Source organism: Erinaceus europaeus, chromosome 18 (assembly GCF_950295315.1).
Source record: "Erinaceus europaeus chromosome 18, mEriEur2.1, whole genome shotgun sequence".
NCBI lineage: Eukaryota > Metazoa > Chordata > Mammalia > Eulipotyphla > Erinaceidae > Erinaceus > Erinaceus europaeus.
In genome coordinates this window covers 10,258,944-10,277,937 of record NC_080179.1, presented here as the reverse complement: position 1 = coordinate 10,277,937, position 18,994 = coordinate 10,258,944, and the positions used below count along the sequence as shown (strand labels likewise).

Here is an 18,994-nt window from a genome sequence, read left to right as displayed (position 1 = left end):
TTGATGCCTGTCTTCTTGCTGTCCCTGATGCGGTAGGGATCTGAAAAGGCTATGAAAAGTTTTCCAACAAAGTAGCCAACCTAAAACAAAAGACTATTGCACATTCTACCCCTGGAATTCTCCATCTATTATATCTAGTTCTAGCATCATTTAGATGTATATTCCTTGCTAGAACAAAGGTGGCATTTCTATTACTATAATCTGATGTAAAAAAATTAAAATTCTGTCATGTCACATTCTGTGCTAAATATTTTGAAACTTGAACAAATTATGACATTTATACCGAAGTAATAGCTGGTGGATAATTAGTGAATACTAGGCACTGTTATCAGTATTCTGCACGTGTTAGTTTATTTAATTTGGAAAAAAAACTGAATACAATGCTTTTACCCTCAATTCACAAGACTATAAAATTAAGATATAAATAGACCAACTTTTCTAAGGCCATTCCAAAACTAGGATTTGAAACAAGATAATTTGGTTTTAGAAAATATAGTACTCTACATATATTATATTCCTTTCCTACTTATAAAATCTATAAAATAGTTCTGTGATTTATGTGGAAAGGCGTAAATTAGAAAGGAATAAATTAGACTAAGGAAACAGTGTAATGGTTACACAGAAAGGATTTCATGTCTGAGACTCCACAGTCCCAGGGTTAGTCCCCAGCACCACCACATGCCCAAACTATACAATGCTCTGATCTCTCTCTCTTTCTCTTCTGAATCACTCTCATTAAGTTTTTTTTTTAAAAAGGAGTCTGTTGGGAGTCGGGCTGTAGCGCAGCGGGTTAAGCGCAGGTGGCGCAAAGCACAAGGACCGGCATATGGATCCCGGTTCGAACCCCGGCTCCCCACCTGCAGGGGAGTCGCTTCACAGGCGGTGAAGCAGATCTGCAGGTGTCTATCTTTCTCTCCTCCTCTCTGTCTTCCCCTCCTCTCTCCATTTCTCTCTGTCCTATCCAACAACGACAACAACAATAATAACTACAACAATAAAGCAACAAGGGCAACAAAAAGGGAATAAATAAATAAAATAAATATTTTTTAAAAAGGAGTCTGTTTATGTTGATGACTATTAAGTCATTACAATTATCTACAGGTGAAATCACTCACCTAAAAAATACTTAATACAAGTCTATACTAAAAGGGGGGAAAAACTGACAGTTAACCACAATGAAGAAGTATTCTACCAGTCCCCACCTGCAGGGGGAAAGCTTTGCCAGTGGTAAAGCAGAGCTGCAGGTGTCTCTCTTCTTGTCTCTATCCAATAATGATAAAAAAAATTTTTTTAATTTAAATTTTTTTTTAATTTAAAAAAAATTTTAAAAAAGAATTATTCTAAAATGTACAACTTAAAGTAACTATTCACATGCAGTAAATCATGTGCTTTCAGAATAAACTTTTACCATGATCCGATACAGATCGATTCTTTCTAGAAAAGCACAGTTGGGAGAGTCGGGCGGTAGTGCAGTAGATTAAGCACACGTGGCGCAAAGCACGAGGACCGGCATTAGGATCCCGGTTCAAGCCCCCAGCTCCCCACCTGCGGGGGAGTCGCTTCACAGGCGGTAAAGTAGGTCTGCAGGTGTCTTTCTCTTCCCTCTCTGTCGTCCCCCCGTCTCTCCATTTCTCTCTGTCCTGTCCAACAAGGACGACATCAGTAACAACAGTAATAACCACAACAATAAAACAATAAGGGCAACAAAAGGAAATATATATATGAGGAAAAGCACAACTGGAGGTTATTAATGCCTTCTCTTTGTAAAAAAGATAAGATACATTTTTAAATGGGCATTTGTGTATTTGTCTTTCAGCCAATAGCATCTGTTGAATATGATTTTGTTTGTTGATTTTGACTTGGTTTTTTTTTGGGGGGGGGATGATACTATTTTTAAATATTTATTTTTTTAATTAATTATTGAGAGGGGATGGGAGGAAAGATGGAGAAAGAACCAGAGCATCACTCCAGCATATGTGAGCCTAGGATCAAACTGAGGAAACGGACGCTTGAAGGGGCAAGTCCCTGCGTGGCCACTGCAGCACCCCCAAGCTCCTCACTCCCCAAAGATACATTTTCATTATGTTATCTTTATTACTTTATTGGATAGAGACAGCCAGAAATCGAGAGGGAATGGGGTGATAAAGAAGATGAGAGACAGACACCTGCAGCCCTGCTTCACCACTTGCAAAGCTTTCCCCATGCACATGGGGACCAGGGGCTCAAACCCGGGTCCTTACACACTGCAACATGTGTGCTCAACCAGGTGTGCCACCTGGTCCCAAAGATACATTTTTCTAAACTCAGTCATGCAGGTATTATGTTCAGTGTGATAAAATGCCAACTTTGCTACTGAAATTAGCTAAAGAACACTTAATTCAACTCACTCAGTTTTTAAAACTGAAAAAAATAGCAAAACTGTTAGATTCATCTATGAGTTCCTAGGAGTTACAAATTAGTTCTATATTTACATTCAACCATCAACACACTAAAGACAGAAACAGGCTGGGGGTATGCATCAGACTGCCAATGTCCATGTCCAGCAGAGAAGCAGTTACAGAATCCAGACTTCCACCTTCTGCACCCCAAAAAGAATTCTGGTCCCTACTCCTGGAGACGGGAAATGTTAGGGGGAAGATGAAATGTTAGCTCCAGAGGGCTCGGAGCTCCAACTTCATCAGGACCCAGAGAAAGAAGAGAAAAAAAAAGGAAGGACATCGTAGTCACAGGTGTAGGTGTGACTTAGAAAGGAAAAGAAGGGAGGCCTATAGGGGAAAGAAAGGGGAAGCATATGTAAATATAGATTAAGAAATGATAGTTCACCCATATCTGTGACCTTGGGAGAACTACTGCAGTTTCCAGTGGAGGGAATAGGGAGAAAACAGTGTAGAATTATATCACTGTTATCTTATAATTTTGTAAATAATATTCACTAATAAAATAAATTAAAAAGTGACCCCCAAAAAGTCTTCCCTAGGCCTGGGGGGATAATGCAATGATTATACAAAAAGATTTCTATGCCTGAGGCTCCTGATGTCCCAGGTTCAAATCCTTTAATACCTGATGTCCAAGTTCAATCCTCAGCACTACCAGAAAACGTAAGGGAGCAGTATTCAGGGCTCTCCCTCTGTAACTTTCATTAGCATAAGTAAATATATTTAAATCTTCTCTGTCGTATGCTTTACATTGGTTTGTTCTAGCCCTCCCCCGCCAAGAGAATTGGATCAGTCCAGTTAATTTCGTGGGCTCGCTTGGCCCCGCCCCAAAGAACCCCGAGAGAGGGTTCCTGAGTTCGAGAGCGCCAGAGAGAGAGAGAGGGGAGGGGTGAGGGGGCTTTTTATTGGGCGACAACCAGGGGTGCCGTGTAGGGCCAGGATTGGTTGAAAGGGGGCACTCTAGGATTTTGCGGGGCATAGAAAAACCTGGGGGCGGAGACTGCATCAGAATAACTCCTCAGCAATATTCTCTAAAAGAATTAATTCATCTTGTGCATCAATCCTCACTTTAGTAAACTGATCCAGCTAACTTATTACATGGGTGTTCAAGTTCATCATCTGACATGTTTGAATGCCAGCAAACAGTTCGTGCACATTCCGGCACTGCATCAAAACAGGCTTTCAATGCCTTCTGGGACTAACACTCGTTAGAAAGACACTAAATTGTAACCAATAAAATTAGCACTTTCCATTGATTCTGAAATATATTTATTTTTATAAAATATTTACCCTCAGTCAAACAGTGAGTAGTGATTGGCATTATCAGTAAATTTACAAGAGGCTATCACGGTACAGTTACCTAAAAGACTAATACAGTATCTTTTACCAGTGTTTCTCTAGATGCTCACATGATTAAAATATTAACTCTAGATGCATCTGTGCACACAGCTGAGGATGAGTTGGTAAATTGTGACTGTCGAATATTTATGATTCATTTTCCCTGTGTGCTTTCCTATGCCTAAGAGGGGGGCATACCATGCCAAATGATCATTATTACTCCAGTGCTGATATAGATACAACAGAGCCTGATTGCACGTATCAGATGCCAGGGGCCAAGTGGTGGTGCACCAGGTTAAGCACACACATTTCGAAGTGCAAGGATACCGGGTTCGAGCCCCTTGCTCCCCACCTGCGGGGCGGGGGGGGGAGGGGAGGGATCACTTTGTAAGTAGTGAAGCAGGTCTGCAGGTGTCTAACTTTCTCTTTCCATCTCTGTCCTCCCCCTCCTCTCTCGGTTTCTCTCTGTCCTATCCAACAGCAACAATGAAAATGGAAAAAAGATGGCCTCCAGGAGCAGTGGATTTGTAGTGCAGGTACCAAGGCCTAGTGATAACCGTGGAGGCAAAAAAAAAAAAAAAAACCTACAGACAGCAAACAAGTATCTTACAAGATTTAAGAACATAAGATATGCACCACACAGAGACTGATAATAGAACCTACCCATCAAATTCCTGCAGCTCACATTCTTTTAAAAGTGACAGAGCATGCCCTTCATATTCTGTTACTGGAAAAAAACAAAAACAAAAACAGAAGAGTGAAAGCTTTAACAACAAACACACATTTAAAACTCAGTTTGTCATAATTAGTTGATGAACTGATGGCCAAGTCATAAGCATTATTTATTCTTGAATATTTATATCTTACTCATGGGAAAGAGTACTTACTGTATTTTAGTGGCCTGATGCATTTTATAACTTTATGTTCACACATTATTTCCAACTACATAAGTCATTTGGGGATATCCCACTCATTCCAGTTAGAAAATTTATCTTGGTGCCTGTCTAGATTTCCTTAAACAAGACACATTTCCCCTACATCCAATGCCTAGGTATGGTCGTATTTTGAAAATAAAGCATGTTAGTTGGCATCAAACAGTCAATGTTAAATCCCATTGGCAACCTTCTATGAATAAATTAGTTGAAAGGTTAGTGTAAGATTTACATACTAGAAGAATGTGTGCCTGGAACTGCTAGACTATAAAGAAGAGGAGTTGGACGTGAAAATATGAAACAAAGCCAAAAGCCCTGATGGCAGACCCGAAGCCGAGGCGGAGGGTGGCACACTAGCCCAGCAGAGCCTGGATCCTCAGAGGAAATAAATCTGTCATTCCCGATTGCTGTCTCTACAATCATGATGCCCTATTCAGTCCTGTAAAAGCCAGCGAAGACAGGGTAAACTGGCACACTGCAGATGGCACCAAGCATCCCAACCACATTTAACATTTTCTGGGGCAGTTCTGCCAGAAGAGACAGCCCAGCTGTATCCACCCATCAAAGATTTTTGCTGACTGACATGACACTGCAGATGGGTGTTTTGTGTAAGAATGTGCAGCATTATATGCAAGATTAATCTTTTATGCCCGTCTGTCTCTGGTGCCAGCACGGTCCAAGCTTTTTCCAATAATGATTTTAGATATTGTTAAAAATGATTAGTCTTGGTGTCCACAGGAATCATTCTGTACCCAGCAGTATTACATTTTAATTCTCTCAGAGCTTATTTTTATGCCATTAAGAATCACGAGTAAAACTTCTCTATTAAATTCCAATCAAAAGAAAACTACGAGATATTAACATTATTAAACTTGGAAAGGTTAAGTTATAATAAATGATTGTGTGTTGATCATTTCTAATCTAATTGAGTAGTCATGGCCCTAAAATGCAAAATAATAAGATGTCGTAAGCATATTAAAGTAATTAGATATTATGAAAAAATAAATCCACTGAAATGAGTTTATTAAATCTTGCTCTTTTAACAAAATTTTCCAAGCATTCACAAAATAGGAAATATTTTACATAAATATTTAGTAGATATGTATGCAATATGTACTTTTAAAAAAAAGGTTCTATAAGCAATAAATCAAACTTATAGTTTAACCAGTAGGACTGTTATACCATTACTAACTAGCCATTTTACAGAAATATCTATGACAATTCAAAACTTGTTTTATGTATTATTCTAGTTTTCATTGAACTAAATATATTGTGCAGTAGCACGTTTTAGGGAAGAAAAATCCATTGTTTTAATCCACAATTACTTTAAGAAAGTAATTCTATTTCTCTTTCAGGTCTTATATATAGGCTTTTCTCTAGTTTCTTTCTTTCTTTCTTGCATGTTTTGTTTTGTTTTATTTATCTATTTGCCTCCAGGGTTATTGCTGGGGCTCGGTGCCTGCACTATAAATCCACTGCTCCTGGAGGCTATTTTTTCCCTTTTGGTGCCCTTGTTATTATTGCTGTCACTGTTGTTGGATAGGACAGAGAGAAATTGAGAGATGAGGGGAAGACAGAGAGGGGAAGAGAAAGATAGATGCCTGCAGACCTGCTTCACCATTTGTGAAGTGGCCTCCCTGAAGGTGGGAAACCAGGGGCTCAAACCGGGATCCTTAGGCTGGTCCTTATGCTTTGTGCCATGTGCACGTAACCCGCTGTGCTACTGCCCAGGCCCGTTTTGTTTTATTTTTACTATACAACTCTAGTTCATGAAGGTCAGGGGATTGAACCTGGGACTTCAAGGATCTCAGGTAATAAAGTATTTTTGCATAGCAGTTATGCTATCTCCCCTTCTAAGTCTCTCAATACTAATCTCTATTCTGTGGCAAAATCATTTTTTTCTAAACCAGACTATATCATTTTGGGACATTTTTCACTAACTCCAGCTGAAGCATGAGGAGTAATCTCCTAAGTGCAGGTTGAACACACACACACACACACACACACACACACACATACACATACCACGGCAGTGACATTGAAAGAAATTTTAATCCTTGTTTAGGATTAAAGATTGTTTGGTCTCTCATATATATTTAACCTTGCCCATCCTACTAGATTTGAGAAAAGAAAGATTCATTACTCATTATCACTGGAAACAACTTTATAATTATGGGAAGGACCAGGTTGAAGATTAATTCGAAACTGAAATAGGCTAAAAATGATGTAAGTGTCCCCAAGAGGTTACAGATGTGTCACTTTCACAAACACACACATTCTATTTGCATTATGTGTCTGCAAGGTTGTCTTCCTTTCCTTACTTTAATCTTCTGTTTAAACAGAGAAAATCTTTATAGTCCTTCTATGATTCTCATTCTCTCCCATCTAAATGTCTAGTTCAAATACTCTTGTGTCCTCTAATCAAAATTAAAATCATCTCCTATTATATCTGCTTTTTATGTATATACACATTATATTTATTTTAGATATCTATTTGAATTTCTAATAAACTAAAAGTCACTCAGACAGGTAGAACAGCTTATAAGTCTTCCACTCCACATAGTATTCATTACACAGTATTCAATGTGAATTAAATGTAGTAATAGTCGCATAAAACTCGTGTGTTTGGTAAGTCAATAAAACAACATAATTCACCGGTATATCCATTCAGCTTTTAATTGTTTCATCCTGCTATGAACTTCACATTTCTCCTGAGGACAATCTGAAAACTGTCATCAGAAGGAATCTGAATTGTCCCCTTTCTTTACAAACCACTACTAAATAAGCAAAAAGTCACAACCATGAAAGCTTAACTCCTTCACTACAATTTTATTTTAATTTCAGAAATTCCTCAGGAGTCTGTCATAGAAGTTTCTCATAAACTTGCGTTGCAGGAGATATTAGGGTTAACCAATACTGAACAGGTGAGACTGACCTTGGTACTTGGGCTACATGCAGACTGCGTATCACCAAAATCTCTGTGCCAACACCGTGAGTCACTGATGTCACCTTCACCTATGCAAATCACCAGCTCATGGAAAATAGAAATCAATCAACCATGATAATGGAGGTGGGGCCAAAAGGCAATATAGCCACTGAGAGGTGTACACTTCAGCCTGATTTGACCTGTCTTCTTGGTGTGAGGTCTTCAGAGAACATCTCTCCCTTGGACGTGTATAAGGGACGGTAGGAGGAAAAGTTGGTTAAGGAATTCCATTTTAAAGTCCTGAAGTGAGTAGTTGATGATGCCAGTGATTCTATTACCACTTATACAGGAAAATTAAGAGTCTCAAGCAAACAATGGGATTTGATTACTAAATTAAAAAACATTAAAAGACTTTTCTAACATTCTTTGCTATTAACCTTCGCATTAATGTGAGTCTATTTTCCTGGGTCTAAACCTTTCATATTTTAGACAGTAGATTTAAGCCTCTGACTTTGCTAAATTTTCTAAAACCACCAGTTAAGTGCTTAGTTTTGACCTTGCCAGCAGGGGTCAGAGTCACAACAAATACCACTTACTAAGGAGTCCAAGCAAAGACACCAAGCACTTTTTAACAAGTCAACATCAGTTGTTTGTCAAGCTGCCGAAATAGTGTATAAATAGCAAACATTTCAATGAAGACATGAGGTGTGTGGTTTTCTATAAAATGAAGCTTAAAAAATTTCAAGTCTGAATAAAGGTCCAGAGAAGGAACACTGATGTTATTTAAAACTACAGCGGTAGATTACAGAAGCACATAAAGTGACTTTAGATATTGCACACCTTCCTTATTTCTGATCAAGGACAGAATGAAGGCTACCTGATCTCCTTTTATACATTTTAAAAGGCAAAATGACATTCTGAAACTGACTTACTTGTTACATCAGTCTTTATCCCTGCAATCTTCAGCAGTGGCTCCACCTTCTCATAATAAACCTGGGTAGCTTCTTTTTTGTGACTTTGAGGATTAAGGAGAATCTTTAGTGACTGTGGTCTGTTGGAAAAACCTAAATGGAAACATTAAGGACAGAGTTACAAAGCTCCTCCCCCTCTCTTTTTAGAAACATACGCTAACTCCAATAGAATGCTACACTCCTTGTTAATGATTGCTATTTTTTAAAAAAAATATTTATTCCCTTTTGTTGCCCTTGTTGTTTTATTGCTGTAGTTATTATTGTTGTTATTAATGTTGGTGTTCTTGGATAGGACAAAGAGAAACGGAGAGAGGAGGGGAAGAGAAGATAGACACCTGCAGACCTGCTTCACCACCTGTGAAGCGACTCCCCTGCAGGTGGGGAGCCGGAGGCTGGAACTGGGATCCTTACGCTGGTCCTTGCGCTTTGTGCCACATGCGCTTAACCCGCTGCGCTACCACCTGACTCCCAACGATTGCTTTTTTTAATTTGAAAACCTTAGAAGAATTTTTAATGACTATGCTATTATTTTAAAACATTTATATTTACCTACCAACAAAGAATATGTGAATGAAAGGAACTTTCTGAATATTAGTCACTGTTTATGTACATTTGCGAATTCACCGATAATATATCAAATGTTCCTTTAGCAGTTGTGGGGTGGTTGGTGAGAGAAGCAATGAGCAATAGACTATAACAAACATTTCCTTTCCTCTGATAACCATGTTCTTTACAAGAGATGGTCTCTGCTTTGGACCCAGGGCTACCCAGGCTAGTCTGCTCATAAACCCTGGGCGGGTAGAGTAAGCAGGACTGGGCTGGTCCAGTTCCCAGAGCAAGGCATGCTAGGAACTCAAAAGCAGGTTTAGGTCAGAGTTCAAGCCTGAAAAGACTATAAGAAAGAAAGAAAGCTCTTCTCCTGGGAACTGGGCAAGCAGTGCCTCTCTGTGGGGGGGGTTGGGGGTAGTGCTGCCTCACAGCTGGGGCTGAGATTCCATACTACAATCTTCCTGACATGCACGGTGCTTATCATTTAGAACCCAGTTGGAGCAGGTGCAAAGCAAATTTTCTGTTGTTAAGAAGGAACAAGAAGAACAGAAGCAGCAGAAGGAAACTGAACATCAGTTCATTTATGGTCAACTGCTCTCTGTGGGCCACATTTGAAGACTTTAAAAGTCATTAATATTGTTTTTTAATTAAAACACTAACAATAATCAAATTGGAAAAAAAATTACTTCAGCAAAGTCTGTGTGTGTGTGAGAGAGAGAGAGAGAGAGAGATTTAAGTGGAAATATTTCATTTCTTACATTTAATGTAATAAAATCTTTCAATTTCAATACTATTTAATTTTAAGGAGTGTTTTGAATGAGAAAGATAATAGGACCATGTTGAACTTTCATCCTCTGAAACTGTCCTTTGCTCACTCCCTATCTTGGTAGGAGGAGTCAGTCTTGACACCTCTAAATTATGCTCCCTAACATTTTTTTTCAATTTCCACATTTAAATAATTTCCAGAGTGGCGAATTGGTAACTGATCTGCTTCCATGTCTTCTGTTTGCCCTTTGGGGCTAAAGTCCACTCACGAAGTATTCTCCAGGGCCACTGCACGGGCACCCTGTTATTTCCTGCCTGCTGGCACCACAGCTCTCATCAGCCCTGCTTGGGCTCAGAACCCTCCCTCCCTCCCCCTCCCACCTATCCTCTCTCTCCACCTCTCACACACACTTGCATTTAAGCCTCATTTATTGAATACATGAGCTGTCAAAACTGTTGGCATCTTTGCATCCCTCTCTTCCTTCTTTTTCTGGATAAAACTGGTATACTCCTTCCTAGAAGCAGTCACACTTCTTCATTCTTTTGATTTTGATTGAACCCAGACAAAACTGATAAGGACCCCCTGGATCTTAGACCAGGCAGAGATAAGCAGTGGGGGCTGCTGAATGGGGTCCTCCTAGATCTATGATATAAGTCCCTGCTGATGACGCTCTCCTGGCTCTGTCTTCTGCACTGTAACTCCAGTGCATGTTTCTCCACTGGGAATATACAGTCCTCCCTTCATAAATACGTATGATTCTGTATAAAATCAACATCCATTTTCTCTTCTTTGAGGATTGCTTTGCAGTCCACAATAAACCTCTTTTTTTCCAGACAGCTGTTCCTACCATTTATTTTCTGGACAAAGCTGAAAGAAGAGTGAGGATTAAGATGTGATTCATATATCTTTTTTTTCTAAATTTTTTTATATTTATTTATTTATTTTCCTTTTGTTGCCCTTGTTTTTTTATTGTTGCTGTAATTATTGTTGTTGTTATCGATGTTGTTATTATTGGATAGGACAGAGAGAAATGGAGAAAGGAGGGGAAGACAGAGAGGGGGAGACAAAGATAGACACCTGCAGACCTGCTTCACCGCTTGTGAAGCGACTCCCCTGCAGGTGGGGAGCCGGGGGCTGGAACCGGGATCCTTATGCCGGTCCTTGCACTTTGCACCACGTGCACTTAACCCGCTGCGCTACCACCCAACTCCCATGATTCATATTTTAAAGGAAGATGACATGATCACAAATAGAAATAGCACAAGACGGAGTGGACTTGTTGACAGAAACACAAAGTACAATTGGGAGCAAGACAGCAAGATGAGTAGTGGTTAATTCTCACTACAGGTCTAGAAAAAGTTTCTGGCTGGACAAGAGACTCTTTTTCAATGCCTTTGACTCATCCTACTCAGTTTTCTCAAGGAAGGCTCCCATTTTACTCTATTGAGGTTTCCCTCCTTCCTCAGACCTCATTCAGGAGAAGTGAGGTGAGGTTTGATACAGTAAAATTAAAATTTTCTGTTGGGCTTTTCTTTGGGGTTTGAAAGACACAGTTTAGGTATATAAAAACCACAGTGGGAAAACAGAAGGAAAAAGCTAGCTAGACATGTAGCAGGAGCCATTAGTCCTTAAAGTTGTGCATCAATCGGGTCCAGGGAGGAAATCAGACAGGAACTGCAACAGTGGGAGGGAGGCAAGGAGACATTCGAAAAAAAAGGCTGTGCTTCTGTCAGCTGCTTGGTTAGGTAACCTCCCATACCCACAAAAATCCCCTGTGAGTTAATAACATATGTCTGTCATGTGCTATTGACGTCAGCCTGATGTCAGCCCTATGCTACTTACGTTCATGTCCCAAAGTTCCTTTTGTTCACCATCAGTAAAATAGTGTTCCCAACAGTTAGGGAGGAAATTCTAAAGAACTGGGACTAACTTAGGCAGAAGTAGAAAGCTGAGTAGTTTCAGGGCATTTTTCTGTTCCTCCAGATCCACTGTATCTCTGGTTGGATAGCCAACACCCTGGTAAGCTAGAGTTTCCCTCCTTCACAGCGGTTACCTTTCCATTCTAGCCCATGGCCATTTGCATCAAAATTCTACCACTGTTTCAATGTTCACCTAAAGGACTACTGAAGCCTTCCCTAATCATCAACAGAATTTTCACCTCAATGGGTACTTATTCCTGAATTTTCTATCTTATTTTCTATGTTTACGCTATTTACAGAAAAGGGGTGTGGGGAACCAGGTGGTGGCACAGTGGGTTAAGCTCACATGGCAGAAGAGCACACAGACAGGAATCAGGATCCCAGTTCAAGCCCCCGGCTCCCCACCTGCAGGGTGGTCGTTTCACTGGGGAAGCAGGTCTGCCGGTGTCTATCTTTCTCTCCCCGTCTTTCCCTCCTCTCTACATTTTTCTCTGTCCTATCCAACAACAACGACAGCAATAACAACAACGATTAACAACAAGGGCAACAAAAGAGAAAATATATAAATAAATAAATAAATAAATAAAAGAAGTGATGAAAAAAACAGTGTCATGGGGTGACCAATGATCAATGGCAAAGAGATATTAATAGATGATGCTACACTGAACGCCTTGTGTCACTAACACAACAATGCCCATGAGTGTAAGGGGGAGAGGTGAACTACCTTACAGTAGAATGACAACTAGTGCCTATGGAAGAAATCACAAGTCAGATATGATGAACAATGGTAATTACTGGCAATGATGACAGTGAACCCTATAACCATGTATTAATAATTACTGACCAAAAAATGACAATGAGTTCTATAACCATTAGTGACAGAACAAAATATTTACTTGTTCTTTGACTCTGACCCTCCGTAATTACAAAGAATAAAAGGGAGCACTTACAGTGAGGAAATCTGACAGGTACCACCTTAGACAAGTGATCAAATCTGACAACAGCCTCAGTGTAATAAACTGACACACAGGCCCCATAATATTTGATACACTGCACTAAGGACACAACACCACTTCCAGTTTGACAGCAACCTTGCCCAAAGTGCATCAAACATGATGAAACAGACAAACCCAAGTAAAGGGAATTTCTCAAAATAAACTATCTGAAACTCCTCAAAAATGTCAAAGATATAGAGACAAGTCAAGGAGCTCTTTCAGATTAAACATGACTAGAGAGATGACAGTGAAAAACAGGTTAAAAACTACCATCTAGGAAGGCACTGTCATTCTTTAGCCAGGATGGGCCAAGCAGATAAGTCTGGGGCTCACTTTTATTAAAACATGACAAGACTGGAAGTTACAAATCCCCAGAGTCCAAGAAGCAGAATGAATACTGAAATCAAGTAAATTTACCTTATCGGATAAATTTACCAAAACATCCTGCTTCAGTCCTCAAGCAGGGACAATCCCAATCAACAAGGTGTCTGGGTCCTAAATGCTAATCCCCACACACTGCTATCATAAAAATAGACTTTATTTCCCTTTTAAACTGTCAAGACCGTGGGGGAGTAGGATAAGTTTTAGAAATGAGGAAGAGTCACTTGAGATTTGTGAAGACAGCTACCCTGAAGTGAAAGTGTTGATGCCTCTAAAGATCTATGTGTAAAAATTATCTTTGGGTTATCATTCTGTCAATAAATTGGCAAATGGGTAAAGCTACATTTTCAAGTTTTTTTTTAATATTTCTTTATTTGTTCCCTTTTGTTGCCCTTGTTGTTTTATTGTTGTAGTTATTATTGTTATTGATGTCGTTGTTGTTGGATGGGACAGAGAGAAATGGAGAGAGGAGGGGAAGACAGAGAGGGGGAGTGAAAGACAGACACCTGCAGACCTGCTTCACTGCCTGGGAAGCGACTCCCCTGCAGGTGGGGAGCCAGGGCTCGATCTGGGATCCTTACGCTGGTCCTTGCGTTTTGCACCACGCGCTCTTAACCCTCTGTGCTCCTGCCCGACTGCCACTTTTTTAAGTTTTAAGCAAGATAATTTATTACTAAGCCTCAGGTGATGATAACAATGAAAATAAAATTAATCAGAAGGTTCTATAAATCCATAAAGAATTTTCACCAGAGCAATGTATTCATTTTCCTCCTTTCCTTTGAGCTCATGCAATATGACGACGGCGAAGCTAGGAGTCTAAGGATATACATGTCAGAGACGATCAGCAGAGGGATTTCCTGACTAAAGCAGGAGTGTGAAATGTAAATTACATAGGATGTAGAGTTATATATATTTTTTCCTTTCTTATTAGATAAGACAGAGAAATTGAGTAGGGGAGAGGGGAGAGAGAGAGAGAGAAAGAGAGACACGTCGTGCAGCTTTCACCACTGGCCCAGCTTCCCCCCTGCAGGTGGGGAGCAAGGCCTCAAGCCCAGGTCCTTGTGCGTGGCGGGTGATATGTGGCTCAGCCATCTAGCCACCTGCCCCCATTACAATCTTTAAAGTCTCCAACCTTCTCTCCTGCCACACCGGCTCCTCATTAGGTTCCTTTAATGAGCGTGATGCTTCCTCATCACTGAGCTCTGCAGTCTGCCTGCTCACCCACCATACTCTTCCTCCGGTGTGGTCAATCACTGCGACTAAACTCTGTATCTCCATATATATCATTTTACTCACTGTTTTCTTAAGGACGTCTGCTGTGGGCTACTTCACTTATGATTCTTAGCTAGGTCATTTCTCCTTAGATGCATTTCTTTTCTTTTTTTTTAAATTTTTTTTGGTATTATCTTTATTTATTGGATAGAGACAGTCAGAAATTGAGAAAGGAAGGAGAAGTAGAGAGGGAGAGAGACAGAGAGACACCTGCAGCACTGCTTCACCACTTGCAAAGCTTTCCCCCTGCAGGTGGGGACCGAGGACTCGAACCCGGGTCCTTGTGCACTCAACCAGGTGCACCACCACCTGGCCCCGCATTTATTTCCTATACACTGATTCTTCTACTGCTGTCATTGCTATCTATTTACTACAAGAACTGGGAAATTTCTGGGGGCTGGGGGGTGGTGCTCCTCATTTCCTTAGTTCAGAGCACATAGTAAGATGGACAAATATTTGATAGCTTAGTAAATGGGCATGGTAGCCATAGGGACAGAGATAAAAAATGATATTCATTTATACTCAAATAGCTGCATGTCAGGCAGGGCTCTCTAGACAAGGAGGCTCCATCAGTGAGCAAGGAAGGAAGTCTCTGTCCCTGTAAAGCTTCGATTATGAGGTGGGAGACAGAAATGACAAGGTAGTTCAACATATCTTAAGTGATAATAAAAACTAAAGAATGAAGTTGAGGAGTGGGAAAGAAGGAAAAAGCAGAAGAAATAAGCTGCCTGCCAGGAAAGTTTGGGTCACCTACAGCCTTATAGACATCTACAGGGACTCTGGCTTTTGTTCTAAGCAGGATGGTAAACATTACGCAAAATAGCAATATAAGTCTGGAAGCTGCCAGAGTCACTCACTGCTCTTCAGAAAGCAGACACCGAGAAGGGAGAAGGCAAAGACGGAGAAAATAGAGTAAGTGTGTTAGTTCAGCTGAGAAACAACTTCTCTGGACTGGAATGGGTGAAATGGAGACTATGAAAGGCTTAGATGGCAGGTACATTTCCTAAGAGCTGACAGGGCATGTTTACTCAGAATATGGTGGTGAAAGTGAAAAATCAAAGAGTGGCCAATGTCTGTCTGGAAGAGGAAGTGAAGAGTTAAAAAGAGGGATATGGACTTTTCACTCAAAGAGGCAGAATGAGTAAGTTATGGCATCAGTAGGATTTATGGACTCCAGGAGTTGGTAGCATACACTGGGTAAACAAGAAAGACAGAAGGAATAGCCTCAACGAGGTGAGGATGCTTGAAACAGGCTGAGTCATCTACAGTGCCAATGATAAGGTGTGATTGCTGTGACCCCAACAGGAGCTTGGGACAGTGAGCACATGAATGACATCAGCCTGAGGCAGAGCAGACCTACGGGGATGTATTTAAGGACGGCCTTGGAGTAGCTTGTTCTCTTGATTAGATTACTTTCACCATGGACTCTCCATTTGCTGTGGCTCCAGATTGATCCTGGTCTCCTCTTGGGTAACTTAGTTTGTGGACTCTGGCCTATTTTCCTAGCTAGACTTCTCCCCCTCACATTCTCAGTGGTTTTACTGGAATAAACCTTTCTTTTGCTTCACCTTAAATAGAGCTGCTTATTTTGCAGTGCCTAGATATTGGCCTTTATCCTAGTATCACACCTCAATAAAGCCCCAAATTGTTTAAACCCGTTCTCAGCACCCCGCAGTCATTCCTTCATACGTCACAGCCAAAGCCCCTTTTAAGTTTAAGTCCCAGCATCTGATGGCATAGATTTCAGAGGCTTCTAGAGGGCTCCTTAAAGTGTAGATTTCGGTATCCCAGCTTTAGTGTGTGCGGTTCAATCAAGGAGGAGGTGTAAGAATGTGCCTCAGGAGATGCTAATGTTGGTCTGAGATCTACACTTAAAGAGAGACTCACTGCTCTAAAAATATGACATTGGGAGAGGCAGAGAATGTACGGGTCAAGATCTTTGAAGCGGAAAAGACTGAACACCAAGAGAGTATCTATGAGACACACTGAATTATGACAATGGCTGTGCTGGAGAAAGTGGAAATGAGATTAAGAGCTGACGTTTTCAAGGAATGGAAGGACCCAGTGACCTGTGCAGAATCTAAGATGTGATGGAGTGTCTTATGGATTGACCTTCAACTCTGAAAAAAAAAAAAAACTGAAGAAAGCAAGGGGGCATAACTGATTCAAAACAGCTGTGGTGGCCAAACGTTGCTGTCTCCACTGCTTACCACGTGAAATGACTAGCAGAGCAACCACTAGAGAGGGCTACAGGGAAAGCTATCAGGTCCTTGGGGGGAGGGGAGGGGAGGGGAGGGGAGGTTTTTTTCTAGAACAGGCAGGGAGTTACTCATTTACCTTAGACTTCTGGCCACTGAAAATGTCTCATGAAACCATGTATTGGAGGTGAAGAAGGGAAGAGCAAACAGTACAGTGACAGATGGAGGCCACCGGCATCTGTGATGCACTGAACCCTTTTCCTCCAGCCCTTTAATTGTATACACACAGAAGACAGCTTGTAGTTAAAATAGAATGTGTCATATCTAATACAACTGAACTCGGGTGGCTACAGACCATCTAAGAAAAAGTTAACATTAAGATCTGAAATTCTGTTTTTCCCCAAGTCTGTCTGACCTACTGACTGCCCCAATCTCACTAGTTTCACTCTTTTTTTAATTGTTGTTGTAGTTATTGTTGTTGTTGTTATTGATGTCGTCATTGTTAGGACAGAGAGAAATGGAGAGAGATGGGGAAGACAGAGAGGGAGAGAAAGACAGACACCTGCAGACCTGCTTCACCGCCTGTGAAGCGGCTCCCCTGCAGGTAGGGAGCCAGGGCTTGAACTGGGATCCTTATTCCAGTCCTTGGCGCCATGTGTGCTTAAACCGCAGTGCTACCAGCCGACTCCCAGTTTCACTTATTTTATTTTATTTATTATTAGATAGAGGCAAAAACATTGAGAGAAATTGAGATAGAGAGGGAGAGAGACAGAGAGACACCTGCAGCCCTGCTTCACCACTTGTGAAGTTTTCCCCCTGCAGGTGGGGGAGGGGGCGGGGCTTGAACCTGGGTCCTTGCACACTGTAATGTGTGCACTTAACCAGCTCTGCCACCGCCTGGCCCCAATGGTTTCATTCTTTAGTCAGAAATTTTACTTTAATCTGAAAATTGGTAATTAAAAATTCAGAATTTATTTTGTTATTTTAATAAAGGTTGGATTTCAGTGCAATCAAAAAGTACTAGTTGCAGAAGTAACATCATCTCTTAATAAATGAAAGCTATATGCATGAAAGTCTTGCCCTTTACTTCTGAGATCTCAGCGATCACCACATACACACACACATGAGACCTGAGGTTTGCTCTCATAGTCTGCTCGCTTCTTTGTATCAGAGAACTCCTCAGCTCTGGCTTATGGTGCAGCAAGGGATTAAACCTGGGACTTTCAAGTTTCAGGCATGAAAGTCTCTTTGCATAACCATGATGCCATCTATCCCCACCATCGGATATTGTATTTTTTTAAATTATTTTTATTTATTTACTTATTTATTTATTCCCTTTCATTGCCCTTGTTGTTTTACTGTTGTAATTATTATTGTCTTTATTGTTGGATAGGACAGAGAGAAATCAGGAGAGGAGGGAAGACAGAGAGGGGGACAGAAAGACAGATACCTGCAGACCTGCTTCACTACCTGTGAAGCGATTCCTCTGCAGGTGGGGAGCCGGGGACTCGAACCGGGATCCTTAGTCCGGTCCTTGCACTTTGCACCACCTGTGCTTAACCCTCGGAACTACCGTCCAACTTCCCAGATATTGCATTTTTAAAATCACCACGGGACCAGAGAGATCACTGGACAAAGCGTTTGCCTTGACATGTGTACAGTCTAGATTCAAACCCAGACACCTCACAGGAGGAGTTCTGGTACCAGAAGAAACTTTTGGGCTATGGTGTTTCTTTGTCGCCTGTTCTCTAACTTAATAGAAAACAAACAAACAAACAAAAAAAACAGCTGGGGCAGTGAAATCCTGCATGGAGAGGTTCCAGATAGGTTAAATAAATAAATGTATTAAGTACCACAAGTTTACAAGGAGTTATTGAAATGAAAAAATCTCAGTTCTGCCCTTCACTAAATAATTAGGAAAGGCAAGAATCATCAATGCATGTTAAAGCCAGTAGGTAAAGTATTTATTGAGAACTAGATAGATATTCCCCTGGTCCTTAACTAACTAACACCCAACAGATCATCTCCTCATTTCAAAGAGAAACATCACAATAGCGATGAAGCCATCACCTACCTGCCTGACACAAAGGTCATTCGTAGTCTGGGGGATCACCTGAGCCTCATTACTAGTGAGCGAGACAGACATTAAGATCATTTGAGATAATGAAACACTAAATACCACTGACCAAATATTCTTAGCTCAAATTTCTACTATATAGCTAAGAGGTCTACTTACAGGATACACAAGGAATTAGAAAGTCAAGTTCACTGAAACCACCCAGAAGCAATTAACTCGTTAATACAGCTCAAGT

The 18,994-nt window shown here is 40.7% G+C and overlaps 1 protein-coding gene across 2 annotated transcripts in view; it reads right to left on the bottom strand.

Moving 5' to 3' along the window:
- Positions 1–18,994, bottom strand: part of CERKL (ceramide kinase like) — a 116,366-nt gene that overhangs the window by 24,908 nt on the left and 72,464 nt on the right. For both annotated transcript variants that reach the window (XM_060177624.1, XM_007522150.2), the window contains exons 3-4: positions 8,564–8,695; positions 4,437–4,500 (exon numbers count right to left, since the gene is read on the bottom strand). In XM_060177624.1, the coding sequence (XP_060033607.1) occupies positions 4,437–4,500; positions 8,564–8,695 (196 nt within the window). The remainder of the gene's footprint in view (positions 1–4,436; positions 4,501–8,563; positions 8,696–18,994) is intronic.